This window comes from Podarcis erhardii, assembly GCF_964252035.2.
Source record: "Podarcis erhardii genome assembly, chromosome: 9".
In the NCBI taxonomy this organism is placed as follows: domain Eukaryota; kingdom Metazoa; phylum Chordata; class Lepidosauria; order Squamata; family Lacertidae; genus Podarcis; species Podarcis erhardii.
This window is the reverse complement of record NC_138512.1, coordinates 49,283,078-49,297,739: the sequence shown is the minus strand read 5'-3', so window position 1 is coordinate 49,297,739 and position 14,662 is coordinate 49,283,078. Positions and strand designations below refer to the sequence as shown.

The 14,662-nt window shown below is 41.2% G+C and overlaps 1 protein-coding gene across 5 annotated transcripts in view; it reads left to right on the top strand.

The window, feature by feature from the left end:
* The first annotated feature begins 3,925 nt into the window (after window positions 1-3,925).
* Window positions 3,926-14,662, top strand: part of LARP1B (La ribonucleoprotein 1B) — a 28,695-nt gene continuing 17,958 nt past the window's right edge. Inside the window, exons 1-7 of one of the 5 annotated variants that reach the window (XM_081876077.1) lie at window positions 3,926-4,855; window positions 8,910-8,971; window positions 9,977-10,036; window positions 12,252-12,423; window positions 13,637-13,804; window positions 13,916-14,059; window positions 14,490-14,658. In XM_081876077.1, coding sequence (XP_081732203.1) covers window positions 4,462-4,855; window positions 8,910-8,971; window positions 9,977-10,036; window positions 12,252-12,423; window positions 13,637-13,804; window positions 13,916-14,059; window positions 14,490-14,658 — 1,169 coding nt within the window. In that variant the 5' untranslated portion in view covers window positions 3,926-4,461. The remainder of the gene's footprint in view (window positions 4,856-8,909; window positions 8,972-9,976; window positions 10,037-12,251; window positions 12,424-13,636; window positions 13,805-13,915; window positions 14,060-14,489; window positions 14,659-14,662) is intronic. The other 4 variants (XM_081876081.1, XM_081876079.1, XM_081876078.1 and 1 more) reach the window with 4 other exon arrangements.

Here is a 14,662-nt window from a genome sequence, read left to right as displayed (position 1 = left end):
AACAGCTTTCAATGGGGCTGCTGTGTTTCAGGGAGCAGGACTTGGTGAAAATAAATTCCCCCATTATTCAGTGGTTGCATCCTGTGACTTGAGCTAGGCTCACAGAAGCTCTTCATCTTACCCATTGTATTTTCTTTCATATTATATGGAAGTTAGTATGTGCTGTTGAATTTGATAAAATATTATTGTGGCTGAATCCAATGAAGTTATAACTTCTGCTCACACAACACAATCTCTTTCCCTCCACCCCAAATCTGCTAGAGGGTTGGGGGGGGGGAGCTCAGAGGAGATTGGGGTTCTGTTGTGTGAGTGGAAGTTGTTAAACCCATGTAGTGACTTAGTTGGATACAACTCTAAGTACAACTGGATTGTGCTGAATAATTAAAGTTGAAGTCAGCCCTCTTATCTAGGAATAGGTCCCATTGAATTTGGATATGTTTAGTACACCTGCATAAGACTGTACTAGAATAATTTTTGAAGAGCAAAGTCTGATGAAGAGGAAGTTTATTAAAAGTGCCAAAACTTAAGGTGAAAGCCTAAGTAAAAAAAAACTTGACCGAACTTCCTAATCGTAGTGAACAGCACTTTACGCTGAAGCAGCAGCTTTAAGTGGATTCCAGATACTGCTGAAGTCTTGTTCAAAGTAATTTCCTGGAGAACTAAAGTATTAAAACTCACTCCTTTGATGATAAGTTTTTGGATAACTGCAGACCCTCCAAGTGTCTCTATTTTCCAGGGCTAGCCCTGGATTTACAGAAGCCATCCAGGTTTCTGATTTGATCCCAAAATGTTTCATTTTTCCTTAGGATAGCCCTATTTTCATCTGAGAAATGTTGGAGGTTATGTAACTGGCACAGCATTTCAAATTAAGTATTTATGGCCCACATGAATCGTCTCTATGTCTCCTTTTGGAATGTTCCAGTTCCAGGTTTCTGGAACACCAGATTTGGCAAAAACGGATTGGCTTGAAATAGCTGGATGTTAATATGGAATCTGCCACAATATTATTCATCTACTAGAATTTTATACCGCAAAATCTGCTGTAGCAGGAGCAGTAACATGCTTGAGTGTTCAATTTAGTGATTAAGGGGTGGTATTCATTGCTAGTGCTACCCAGTGTAGCCACTCTGATGTTAATGGACATGGTGGGTTCCTTGTAAAGCACTTTGAGGTCTTTTTCAACAATCCAAGTGTTATATAAATTTTGCTAAATAAAGTCAAATTTGTCTAAACATCACTATTCTAAGACTACTGTTTATGTGTTGTGAATTAGTGTGTCATAATCATATGCTTTCAACAGTATTTTATAGAATTAATTAATCTTGCATTTAAAGTGCATTCTGTATTTCAAAGACCGGCAAAATTCTTGGTAACAAAGTCTTTGATAACAAAGTTTTGTGGCCTTACTATATTCAAATGTCTCTAATACTCTTGCCTAACACATTTCATTTAAAATAATTTACTAATGGTGTTCTAATCAAAAAGGAAAATCATAGTTAAATGAAAGTAAGTTTCACAATTCTGTGTACTTTTCTAAACTGCATTTTATATTTTTCAATAAAACCTTGCAAAAACATTTTCATGCTGCTGGGTCTGTATTGTGAAGAGCCTTCTTGTAGACAGTTGCTGAGTCATTAGGCCCCAATGAAAGTACTCTATCCGAATTGAGTAGCCAAACCAAGTTTTAGTAGGCTGTGCGACTGGGATTGCCATATCCATGGGCTCTATGTAATCTTAAATGGCAATGTTCTATATGAAAATAGTTGACTTCTTCCAAGACAACTCTCCCAAGAACCTGAATTACTCAATAGTGAAAAAAACAAAACACAATGCTCATACATAAAATATACTATTTGAAGTTTCATATTTGCTGTATCTAATTATTGTCTACTTCCAGGGAATATACACTATTTGGAGTATGCTTCGGCATAAAGGTGTTCTCAGCCAGAAACATCACCCAGTTTGTCTTTGCTATGCAGCCTAGATGCATGTAATGAATGACCTTGTCAAGATGTTCTCCGTTTAATCATGTATCGTTTAGGAAAATATGACAATGGAAATCATTCTATATAAAGAACACAATTTCCTGAAACTTGAGCCAAAATGAGCCCTAGATCTTTATGTCCTGTACTCAGAAAGCTTATTTAAGAAGGATCTTATATTTAAGAAATGATTTATCCAGATAAACACTGTCCATAATCAAAGTAGCATGTAATATCCTTCAATGGACAGTATTAGCCACAGTCGTCTTCTTTGGCGATCACTTGTAGCCGAGTAAGATTGTCTTCCATAAACACAGTTTTAACAATGAATCCGTAAGTGACTGTGGAGGCCAATACTGGAACCACACGTCATTCCACAGTGGGGACATAGGTTTCCCGGAAGGAGTTGATCATGGTGTGGATTTGCCAAGCATGCCTTCCTCTTAGCACGTTTCTTAACATGAGCCACAAGTAGACAAAGCAGCATTGGGTATGTAGTAGAATGAACAGAAGCATCTAGCATACCTAGGTATCAGAAACTAAAACTAATCCAATACAATTGGTCAAAAAAAAGATGTTGGACATTTATGCTATTGGCTCCATAGCTAAAGTGTAGGTAGCAGTAATATTAATACAGAAATTTGCATTGTGGGAGAGACATATGCTGTCTCCCATTATATGCCCCTAAATGTGTCTACCCAGTAATGCAAGATGGAGCAAAATGCCCTCCTGATGGCCTCATAACCACTGAAATATACCACTTTCATTTGTGGTTTAGGTTCTTCTCATATGTTCTATTATTATTCTACATTTGGAATGCATGGGTTGTTATGACACCACCACTGTTTACTGTTTTGGTGCTTTGTTAAATGTGCATGTCACAAAGAACAGCCACAGAAGCTATAGATAGATGTTGCAAGTGAAGATAACAGCATCTTTTTAGGTGCAAATCACTTGTTATTTGCAGAATTAATTTTCCAAGAGAATATCTAGTCGTTTGTCTACTGTGTCATGGTAAACAAGAATCATATAGTTGGAAGGGATCCCGGTCATCTAGTCCAACCCCCTGTTGAGCCATCCCAGCTAAGTACTATATCAGGGGAGCCAACAGGACAACTGAGTTTTATTTCGAAAGATGTTTTAGCCAACGCTGCATCGCTCTGGAACATTTTAATCTTATTGGATCTTCCAAGCCATTGTATATTAAGCCAAAATTGAAAGAGGGCGGGGAGCAGCCGCCTTCCGAGCGCGCTCATGTGCTGGTGGAAACTTCAAAAGGCTAGTGCTCCCTCCTCCAGCATGCAGCCCCCGGGAGCGGGGCAGGGATGTAAATCTTTCGGCAGTAAGCTATAATCTATGCAACAACGCTTAATTATTTTGTCCAGGTAGTTGTTTTTGAGTCTACAGTGTCAAGGCAGCCTGCCCAAAATCCCTTAATAAAAATAAAAAAGCTCCCCAAAATAACCCTTCCCTGCTTCTCCTGAGGCGAAGAAATGCTGGTGTGGCCGAAGGTGAGCTTCCTTCGCGCCCCACAGATCCCTTGTCAACTGACTCCCTCTCCCTCAGAGACCGGCGCCTGTCGTGCTCCGCAAGAAGCGGCATTCCTTCGGGCCATCCAATTCGAAGGGGAAACGGTGGCGTCCCCCTGAACGCCTCCGCCGCCGCTTCCTAGGTCCTCCGTTGAGGACGGCCGCGCTCCGCTCCGCGGCCATCTCCGCCGCCGCCTCTCGCTTCCTCGTTCCGGGCGGGGCGGAGGCGGGGCTAGCCAAGGCGGAGGTGAGGGGAGCGAAAAGGGCGGGGGGGGGGTAGGCGAGCCCGGGGAAGAGACGCACGCGGCCTCCCTCCGCGCTGTTGGCCGTTGTGACGTCACAACGCGCCGAAGGGGTTCGGAGAGGCTCCGCCCTCGTTTTGCAGAGCGCTTCGCCCGTTCGCCGCCACCGCCTCCTCCTCCTTCTTCTTACCCCCCTCCCTTCACTCCTTTCCCTGACTCTGTCCCCGCCCCTCTTCCCACCCACCCCGCCTCCCCCGGCGCGAGGAAGCACACACGCGCGACAGCTGTGACGGAGCTCCTTGCCGGACCTCAAAGCAGGCCCCACGAAAACTGTGCCTCGGCTCCGGCGCCTCCTCCTGCCCCCACCCCCGCCCCTCAACCCCGGGCGGCCCCTCAGCGGCGACGCGCTCTCGTGCGCGGCCCTCTCGCGCGTCTCTCTTCTCTACAACCCCCCCTCCCTCCCTCCCCCCCCCGGCACGGGGCGGTGGCGGTTGAACCACCCGCTGAGGTGAATGAGCGGCGACGCCCCCGGAGGCCGCTGTTGGGGCGGGGGGGCTGCTTCCCCGCCAGCCGCAGCCCCCGTGGGGCGGGCCAGGCCCCCCGCACGGAGCAGCTCCGCTTAGAGGCTCTCTTTCTTCTTCTTCCCCCTCCCGCCCTACGGCAGCCGCGGAGGGAGAGGGGCGCGCGGGAGGACAGACCCCTCTCGGCATGTCCGCGGCCGCCCCGCAGGCACCACTTCGCGGCGCGGAGAAGAGCAGCGGCGGCGGCGGCGGCGGCGGGGCCCGGCTGCCCGAAGAGAACCATCAGGAGCAGCTCCTGTTTCCTTCCGGCCAAGTGACCGAAGCCCCCCGGGAAAGCGGCTCCGGTGAGGGGCTGCAGCAGCAGCAGCAGCAAGAGGGCGGCGGCGACGACGACGAGGAAGAGGATAGTAGCAACGGCGACAAGTGCCAACCGGGGCAGCAGCAGCAGCTGCCTCAGGCCGTCGAGGCCCCCCCGCCCAAGGATAACCCCTGGACCCGCTGGAAGCCTCCCCCCGTCTCCGGCGGCAGCTTATCCCCCTCCAGCGCCTCAGCCGGCAGCGAGCTCGCCCCGCAGGACTCGGGTAAGGACAGGGCTGGGCGGACAGGGAGCTTGTGTTTTGACCTACTGCGGGGACGAGAGCCCCGCGTGCTGCTGCTGCTGCTGCTGCTGCTGCCTCCTTCTCAAGTTTCTTTAAAGCGTCCCCTCTCTCTTCCTCTCTCTCTCTTTCTCCACCCTCCCCCGCCCGCTTTCGGCGGCGACCCCGAATGACACAGGCTTCGGAGAAAGGCGTGTGCTTGCTTGCCTCCAGCCAGCCAGCAAGCCGGTGCCAGGGAGCTCTTTTCAGCCTTGCCTGCCCTCTCTCATGTTGCATATATGGTCAGATTAGGAAAATGAGCGTGAAGAGGTGTGGCTTCTTCTGCCTTGGAGTTCTTTTATGAGGTGGACGGTGAGAGCGAAGCGGTTGGGAAAGCCAGAGCTCAGTTGGCGGCGGTAGGGATGCCTAGAAGCGAAAGTGGCTACTTCTTATGGGTGGGGGAGCGGAAACTGAGAAGAGATCTAACTTGATAGACGTCGTGGTGGTGGTGGTGGGGAGCTGTTATACTTCCACTATGCCCATGCAGAACTTTTCTGTGTTTTTGTCCTTCATTATGCCTGTTGCTTGGTCTGCTTCGTGTCAGAATCCTGTTTGGATGTCGCTTGTGTGCAGGAAATAGTTTGTTCCTGCTTGCATGTAAATCATTGTTGTGTATGTACCTCTGTTGTATGCATATACAGTGGTACCTCGTGTTACATACGCTTCAGGTTACAGACTCCACTAACCCAGAAATAGTACCTCGGGTTAAGAACTTTGCTTCAGGATGAGAACAGAAATCGTGCTTCGGAGGCACAACGGCAGCAGGAGGCCCCATTGGCTAAAGTGGTGCTTCAGGTTAAGAACAGTTTCAGCTTAAGAACGGACCTCCGGAACGAATTAAATACTGGTACATAATCCGAGGTACCACTGTATACTGCAGTTCTACATTCAGTGGTACCTCGGGTTACATACGCTTCAGGTTACAGACTCCGCTAACGCAGAAATAGTGCTTCAGGTTAAGAACTTTGCTTCAGGATGAGAACAGAAATCGGGCTCCAGCAGCGCGGCAGCAGCAGGAGGCCCCATTAGCTAAAGTGGTGCTTCAGGTTAAGAACAGTTTCAGGTTAAGAACGGACCTCCGGAAGGAATTAAGTACTTAACCCGAGGTACCACTGTATTCGTGAACTTATACGTATGGGTGGTGCTATTAAATAAGTTTACAGTACTGTATTTTTCGCCCTATAGGACGCACTTTTTCCCCTCCCAAAATGTGCACCGACCCCTCTCGCTCTCCAGGCTTCAGGAAGCTATCCGCAAGCCTTGGAAGCCCGGCGCGAAGTCACGCAGCTCTCCCACGGCTTGCGAAGAGCTGCCTGCATCCTGAAGCCTGGGGCGCGCTGAGCTCAGCGCGCCCCAGGCTTCAAGCTTCACGCAGCTCTCCGCAAGCCGTGGGAGAGCTGTGTGACTTCCTGCCAGGCTCCCTAGGCTTGCGGATAGCAGCCTGTTCTGGGGGCTGGGGTTGGGGGAAGCCTGGGGGAAAAATATTTTCCCCCCTTTATTTCCCCCCCCAAAAAACTAGGTGCGCCCTATGGGCCGGTGTGCCCTATGGGGCGAAAAATACGGTACTTCCAAACAAAAACTTAACGAGTTAACATATGAAATAGCCTTTACTCTTTCTTTGGTCACTGTGCATGTTTGTCAACACTTGGCATTACCTGCAATAAAACTGAAAAGCATGAGTTCTATATAGAGTTTACTTCATTTTTTCTTGAGGGTGCTATTCATAGTTTAGGGTTCCTGTGATAGTATGCTGGTGGAAGCAAATTCAAGGCTTTTAAACATATATTTGTGCTAACAGGTCTTTAGAGAATGACCACTGTAGTAAATAGTCATGCTTTCCTTTGTAGTTCATGCTTGATGGTCTTGCAAGAAACTTTAGCATGTGCTGTACTGTATATAATTTGTGGATCACAAATCACAGTATGCCACCATGTAGCAGGAATTATCATGAAATAGTATTCAAATTCAGCAGCAGTAGTTGTAACACTCTTTGAGATAATAGAAGGTATTATATTAGTGCTCTGGGTCTTAGCTAGATTAAAGTGATATAACAGTACAATTTAAAACTTGGATAAAATAATTAATTTAGTTGAATTCTTAAGTACTTGCTCCCTAATAAATGTGTTGAATATCCTAGCTTAAATACCTTACAAATAAAAATAGAGTTCTGCCTTAAATAACTAGCTTTTGTATTTTACATTTAAAAAATAGGTAAAGTAAAAGGTTAATTAGCATTAATTAGGATTTTGTTAAATAGATAATTTGTTTTGCATATCTTCAACTTTCATGTAATAAGTTCATTAAGTGATGCTATGCAAACTGATTCTACACAGTAAGACTGCAATTTACACACATTTAACTTGTGCACATTCATCTTTATGTGCTTGCCTAGACGGATGGATAGTTGCTCAGGCACTACCTTGTAGTGCGAGAATAGAATATTAAAGCAGCCGTGTTCAGAAAAGATGCTGTCAGATATGATATGCCTGACTACCGGTAGTTCTTGCTCTAAATGTGGTGGTGGTTAGTAATATATTATGCAACTTGACCCTTTCTCCAAAATGCTTAGAGTGGTGTTTATGACACTCCACATTGGTCTCCAGATTGGGGGTTGCCTGAGGCCACCATGGTGCAGTTGTCGCATTGGATACTCCAGTAGTACAGTACTATTCTTCTGCAATACAATGAGCATAATCTCTACCACACAGTTGTTGTTTTGATCATATTATTTCTCTTTTGGATAAGTTACTAGCTCACATTCAAAATGTGTTACATATTAAAAAGGAATATATTACAAAGTAGTACTGTGTACAGTATATCTCTTCCATCTTAAATTCCTACAGTGTACAGCAGGGGATCACAGTCTTACTGGGCTCATGTACACTTGCACTCCTCCCTAGGTTGTTAAACATATACTGTATAGAGAAAGCATCCCCTCCATCTATACTTGATGCTTTTTGATAGGACTAGCAGTTATAATTTTTTCCTTATAACCGCCAGAAAGATGCAAACAATTAATTGAAATTAGATTAATTTTAATTATTTAGCTAGCCTGCTAAGCACTAGATAGATTTTTGTTTTAATTGGACTTTGTTTATAGTATACTATTTACATTCTTAATGTTTGATTGACTTATTGAAACTAGACTGTTTCGTTCCTTTATTTTCACTTTGGCTCTAGAATCTTCACTCATATGTCTGTTCAGAATATGATATGGAGAAGACTTGAAGCATTAATCATATATTAGTAATATTTGCCCTGTATGCTAATACAAAGTTTATAAGAGTATTTATTTTTCCAGAATTTTGTATTCCACATGTGACAGCTGTAGGGGCATAGACTGAAATATTTAAGTAGCTGTTACATATATCCATAAGCATAATGGTAAAGTAAGAATTCATCTGACATAGATTGGATATTTGCTCTGAAATCTACAAATATGAACTGTGCCAGTTTTAGCTCATAAAGCACTAACTGGAGTATAAAAATACATTTTTAATCTATTCTTTTTCTAACAAAAACTCTTTTTAAAGCTATCATAAATTGAGATCACAATGCATCTTTATTTTTGTAATATAGTCAACATGTGAGTTTCAGTCATCAAGTTTTATACAGGCTCCTATCCAGAAGCCCCATTGATAGGATATCAGTGGGACGTACAGTTTCTGGTAAGTATGGATAGGATTGTAGCCATAAGATTCTAATTTATGTGAGTAATTTGATGTGAGTAATCTTAGCATTTTACAAGGCTAATAGCAGCATTCAAATTAGAATTAACACTTAAGCTAATTGGACAAGCTGAAAAAATGATTTTTTCAAGTTCGATAGTTATCCAGTTAATTTAAAAAATCATTTGTACTTTGTGGAATTTCTTTGTTTCAACTTGTACTTAAACAATTTGAGAGCAGAAATTAATCATACTATTTAAAGTATGTGATGAACTTGGTTTTGTTACTCTTTCTAGATTACTTGAATCACATCTTTCTTTTATTCATTTTAGAATTGCAGAGTTCTGCTAAAGTCATAAAGGCAGGAAAATCGAAAGTAAAGAAATCGAGTAAGGTATGTTTTAGCAGTCCAAATCAGTTTTATGGTCTATTAATTTAGGTTTAAATTATTATATTAATTAGCATTTAATACTTTCATAATTAATTAATTATTAAATTCATTTATTGTAATATACTGATAATCCTGTATTTGCATATTTATTTAAATTATCATAAGGACTTCTTTGATACCACATACTTCATATAAATAGGTTTTTTAATATGGAAATGACTATAAAACCTGAACCATAGGCTTCACCCTTATTACTGAACTGTTGAAGCAAAGCTTTTAAGTTACAATCTTATTCAAGCTCAGGAAGAAAGATAGTGCTGGTGGACTTACATGAAATTCTTTTCTAATATACAAATGTTGCTTTTAAAATCTATTTGTATATGCTTTTTAGAAAGTGGGAGTACCCAGAAATTAAACTGTTGAAAGTTGTTTTAAAGCAAAACAAAAAAGTTTATTAAAGTTTTATTGATACCTTTTTCAGTATAGCCATTATCTTACAATATGGTCTGTCCTTCGAACTGAACAAGGGATAAGTTACTGTAGGAGCATCTTGAGAAGTAAAACAGCTAGTCTTGAGTGTTGTATGTAATTTTCCAAAGTGATGGAAACGTTTTCCTTACTAAGAGTTATATTGGAAATAGAGGATAAGCAGAAAAGCTATGTTTACTTGCTGATTTTAGCTTCAAGTAATTCACATCCATTGACTGTTAATTATTATGCAAATTACTTCATAACATTAATATCAAATTTGAAAAGACTGCCTTCATAAAAATGACTGAGCACATTTTTTTTAAAAAAAGGTGCATGGATTCAGAATTGCTGACCACGTTGCTGAGTTTGGTTTTTCACTGTGCTATTTTGCGAGTCAGGATATGTAAGAATCAAGAATTTTTGTTTTGTGATCTCATTTCTGTAAAACTGTAGCATAAATCCAGTGTCAAATGGGGGTGCTTGCTTGCTATTGAACAAATGTTTCTGGACAATAAGATGTGTTCATTACCATTGCAGGCAAATGACTTCAGTGATGCATCAAACTGGCCAACACCAAGTGAAATTGCCAACTCTGAAGTAAGTACACTTCTAACGTTTCTTTGTAACAACAACAATGAAGTTTGCCACTTCCATGTGGCAGGTATCTCTTTGCCTCATAGAAATAACAAACGATATTGCACTCTTCTCTTCTGACAATTCTGTCTACCAGCCAATTTTCTCCTGTCTCTGCACTATCATCATAATGCTCTTTTCATAACAATATTGTAACTTTCCCAGCTTCAGAATGCTAGACAAGCTTAGGTTCAATGTGGTAGCAGCTAGCAGCTATAAGATACAAGAGATGGAGGTGAGCAAGCTGGTGAACTGTTAGTCTAACTGCTTGTAAGACTAGTTTACAATGAAGGCAATTTTATTTCCTTAACAAGTTTAAATTGCAATGACAACATTTACATATTTCTAGATGGCTTTTCTTTTCTGTACCACATAAAAATAATTTCATATTGTGACCTTTGCAAAACACAATATCAGTGAGGTATGATAGAACTAATTGATGCACGTAATGTTCAGTTCATTCTTAAAGCATAATTGAGTTGTACAAGGCTGATCTGTTAATTAATGACAACTGTTTTGTATACAGATGACCTAGGTATCTGTTTGGGAGATCAGCAAGGGCAGCTAGATAATTTGCAGAAAAATATTTTTGGGCAGCCAGCCCCCATTCCCTCTCCTAAAGCATTCTGTAAATAGCTCATGGTTCTCTACCCTATGCCACAGGACTCTTGTAGCTGATTTTTCTGAAGTATGATTTAGAAATCTGATTGAATGTGGAATGATATGGTACTTAAGCTGAAAAGGATCAGTCTCAATCTTCTGTCGGTGGCAGCAAAACCCACTGCAACCTATGTTCTTTAAAGCTATAACTGGAGTCCCAATCATGGTTTATTTGTGAGAAACAAACCATAAGCACTGGTTTGAATGTTACACTAATGCAAGGCTTGTGGTTTGTTGCTTTATCTGAACATACGAAGGAATGAAATGGGAGCACTTAGGTTTAAACAGCCTCATGGTTTAAACAAACCAAACAACTTGGATTAGTGTTATGTGAAACCCTGTTTGAAGGAGAAAGAACATGGACCACCATCACTGCTGCAAGAAAGCTGCTCCACTCAGAGAGTTCTGTCTGAGTGGCTCGTAGTAACAAATGATCTGTCTCTTTGTAACTCACCTACATGAAAGTGTTTTGCAGAGAAAGCTACCATTGCTCAGCTGAGGTAGATACCAAAAGTGGTTTTGAGGAAGCAGCTATTGCTTATTTCTGCAAGTTGCCTCCAAAGGAAGAAAGAGAAGGAAACAGAGAAAAGGAAGGATTGCAGAGGAGCCTGCTAGTAGAAGCATGTGGGGAAGAGAAAGGGAGCCATAGTGATTATAATGGATTTAACTGTTGTCACATTAGCTGGAAATCTAACTCTACTAATAATGGAATACAGACGTACCTTGGTTCTCGAATGCCTTGGTACTCGTACATTTTGGCTCCCAAACGCCGAAACCGTGGAAGTAAGTGTTCTGGTTTTCAAACTTTTTCGGAAGCCGAACATCTGACGCGGCTTCTGCTTGAGTGCAGGAAGCTCCTGCAGCCAATCGGAAGCCGCACCTTGGTTTTCAAATGGTTTTGGGAGTTGAACGGACTTTCGGAACGGATTACGTTCAAGAACCGAGGTATGACTATTCAGTTATACATATACATATATGAAAAGGCAGTTTTTATTACTTTTTTGTAGCAATAAACAAATTTAACAATGAACTGAGGTAGACTGAATTAAGTTAATAATATACAACAATGTTGACAACACTTAGCAAAAAAAACCACCCTTCTTGGGTCTGTCCATATGTTCTTGCGCTCACTGATGCGATTGGGGAAGGCAATAGAGGAATTGTGGTAGCAAACCCCCCCTCACATGTTAATTGTGCCATGTACCTTGCTTTTGCAGGTTCCTTGGAAACATGTACAGAGCCTTCATACATATAGCTGGCTCTGAATATGTGTGAATAGGGACTGTACAGATAGTATAGCCAACACATATAAGTTGAGGCTGGGAGTTTCTGCTGGCAGTTTCTGCTGTGATTCTGTTCCTTTGCATATGTCAGCTGAACACTTGATAAAAGGACAGTAGGAAAGAGTGATTTGCTTTTTTATCATGTAGCTCAAATTTGGCAGCAGGGATGGGATGGCTGCAAATATTTGAATGGGGTTAGGATTCAGCTCTAATTTTTTCCCCCTGTTGTGTTATAGTGTAAAAATATAAGCAACCAGAATAAAAAAACTCCAATCAAAAAGGAGAAAGAAGAGAAGAATGAAAGGAAGAATAATAGCAGAATCAAAGAAAACCTGGAAATAAATCCGGATATTCCTGGCGAAAACGTTAGTGAAGATGAGGCTCAGATTAACAATCAAAAGAAAAAAGGTTGGTCTGGGCTAGCATATTAATAATGTTCTCTATAACCTGAGGTATCATGACCAAATTTAAAAAATGGAGCTGTAATGTGTGTTTATGCTCTTGATTTCTGACATTCTTGTTAATTTTATTGACAGTTTTATAAAGGTTGCAACTCTAATTTATGACTGTTTCAATAGTGCTTGTTCTATTGTGCTTGCAAAAATCTTGCTGTATTAATATTTTAGAATTTAGCAAATCTTCATTTTCCTAAAATTTTAAATTTGGGCATTAATTTATATATAAAGAAATTTTATTAGCTTCTTCTGTGTGAAGATCAGTAACCTCATACTCCAAATGCATGCAGATGAATCCTTAGATAAAATTTTAATCTAAGGCAGAACACAAAAATCATATTCAGAAACAAGGAGCTGCTTCAGCACCTTGAGTGCATCACATCAGTTTTGTCAAGGGAGGGAATTCCTTAATCCTCTGACAGTGTCTTGTTTCCCCATAAGTCACTTAATGAGGTGGCAGCCAACCTAATATCCTGCTTATATTACAGGAAAAACTCACATAGGCTAGAAGTATGAAATCAGATATTCTTCATCTGGGATTAGCATAGGTTAGGTTTCAAAAGAGTTGGTAGGTAGAAAGGTGCAAAAGAGTGAGCAGTTACAATATTACTACTATGACATAAAACCGTTCACTGTCTCCAAAGCTCATTAAACTGAATAGTATTTTCAGTGATATCCCCACAGAACCTATGAATGTGGTAAAAGACACAGTGGGATTAAATTTCTGAAGAACTGCTTTAAAAGAGTGTCCTTTTAAGATCTTACTGAGGCCCACCAGTGATATCTTACTATTCCTGCAGCAGTCTGATTTTCTGGGGTTTGCATACATGCAAGGAGTCCCCACAGATATAACAGCTCCCTACCTTTCATCTTATGGAAGGTGCCAAAAATGAAAGGAGGCAGAGCAGCAAGCCTTCCTCCACAGCTCCCCCTCATCTAATAACTTGCTAGTGTTTGAAATTTGAGTTTGGACTGTGCATAGGATGAGAAGCTAACGTATTTTCATGAAATTTTCATGAAGTAACTTTCAGAAAGTTACTTTGTGACATTTGCTGTTCTTCTTAGAATGAATTCATATGTGCATATTTATTCAAAATGTGGGAACTAATACTTAATAAATGTAATATATTTTATAGGGGTAATGGGGATTCTTAACAGCATTCTAGTTCTATATTTTACACTTGAAGGTAACAAGCACAAATGGGTGCCACTTCATTTAGATGATATGAAGCCAGAAGGCCAAGATAGACCAGGATCTCGGAACAGTTCAAGATCTCAGCCAGAAACAGGCAAGCTTGTGCCACACAACAACAGACGGAATGAGACAAGAACTAGTATGTCATCTAAATTTTATTTATTTGTGTTTGTATTTAATTGACAACTACTTCTTGTTAAAACCTCACTTCTGTAACTTTAGGAATCTACATTTCTTCTATTTCTAAAAGGCTGGCGACGGGATAGAGAAAAACGAGATGATCATGATGAAGTCTCTAGTGTGAGAAGTGAAGGTGGCAGTATTCGAGGGTTTTACAGAGGAAGAGGAAGGGGCAGAGGAAGAGGAAGAGGACGTGGAAGAGGAAACCCTCGAAGTATGAAAATAGAAATTATTATGAAAAAATTATATTGACAGTTCGAATAGTGTCTGTTCCCATAGGAATTAGTTAATTGCCATTTATGTCCTTCCATTGTGAAAATTGTCCTTCTATTCCCTGTTATCCTGTCATCAAGCAATTATTGCTTCCTGAGAGAGTCCTCTTATTCCATGATTATAATGTTAGTGAGAAACTTTGCCATGTGTTTTCTGAAAGTAAAAGTATATTTCTACCCCATGACTCCTGTATATATATTGTGAACTGCTTTGAAGTTTTTTCTACAATCAGGTGATATGTAAATTTTATGAAATAAATAAAATAAAATGTTGACTCTCTCAAATAATTATAAACATTGACTAGGTCGAGGCTTTATATTTTCACATACTTAGACTCATAATTTGTAATAATTCAATTTTCCTCCTTGAAGTGAACCATGACTATTCATATGGCTATCGGGAACAATATAATGAGAGAACTGACCAGCCATTTCAGCCAGATCTTAACACTGGTATGATGTATTACTATGATGATGGAACAGGAATGCAGGTGTATTCTGTTGATGAAACACTACTAAAAGAATACATTAAACGCCAAATGTAA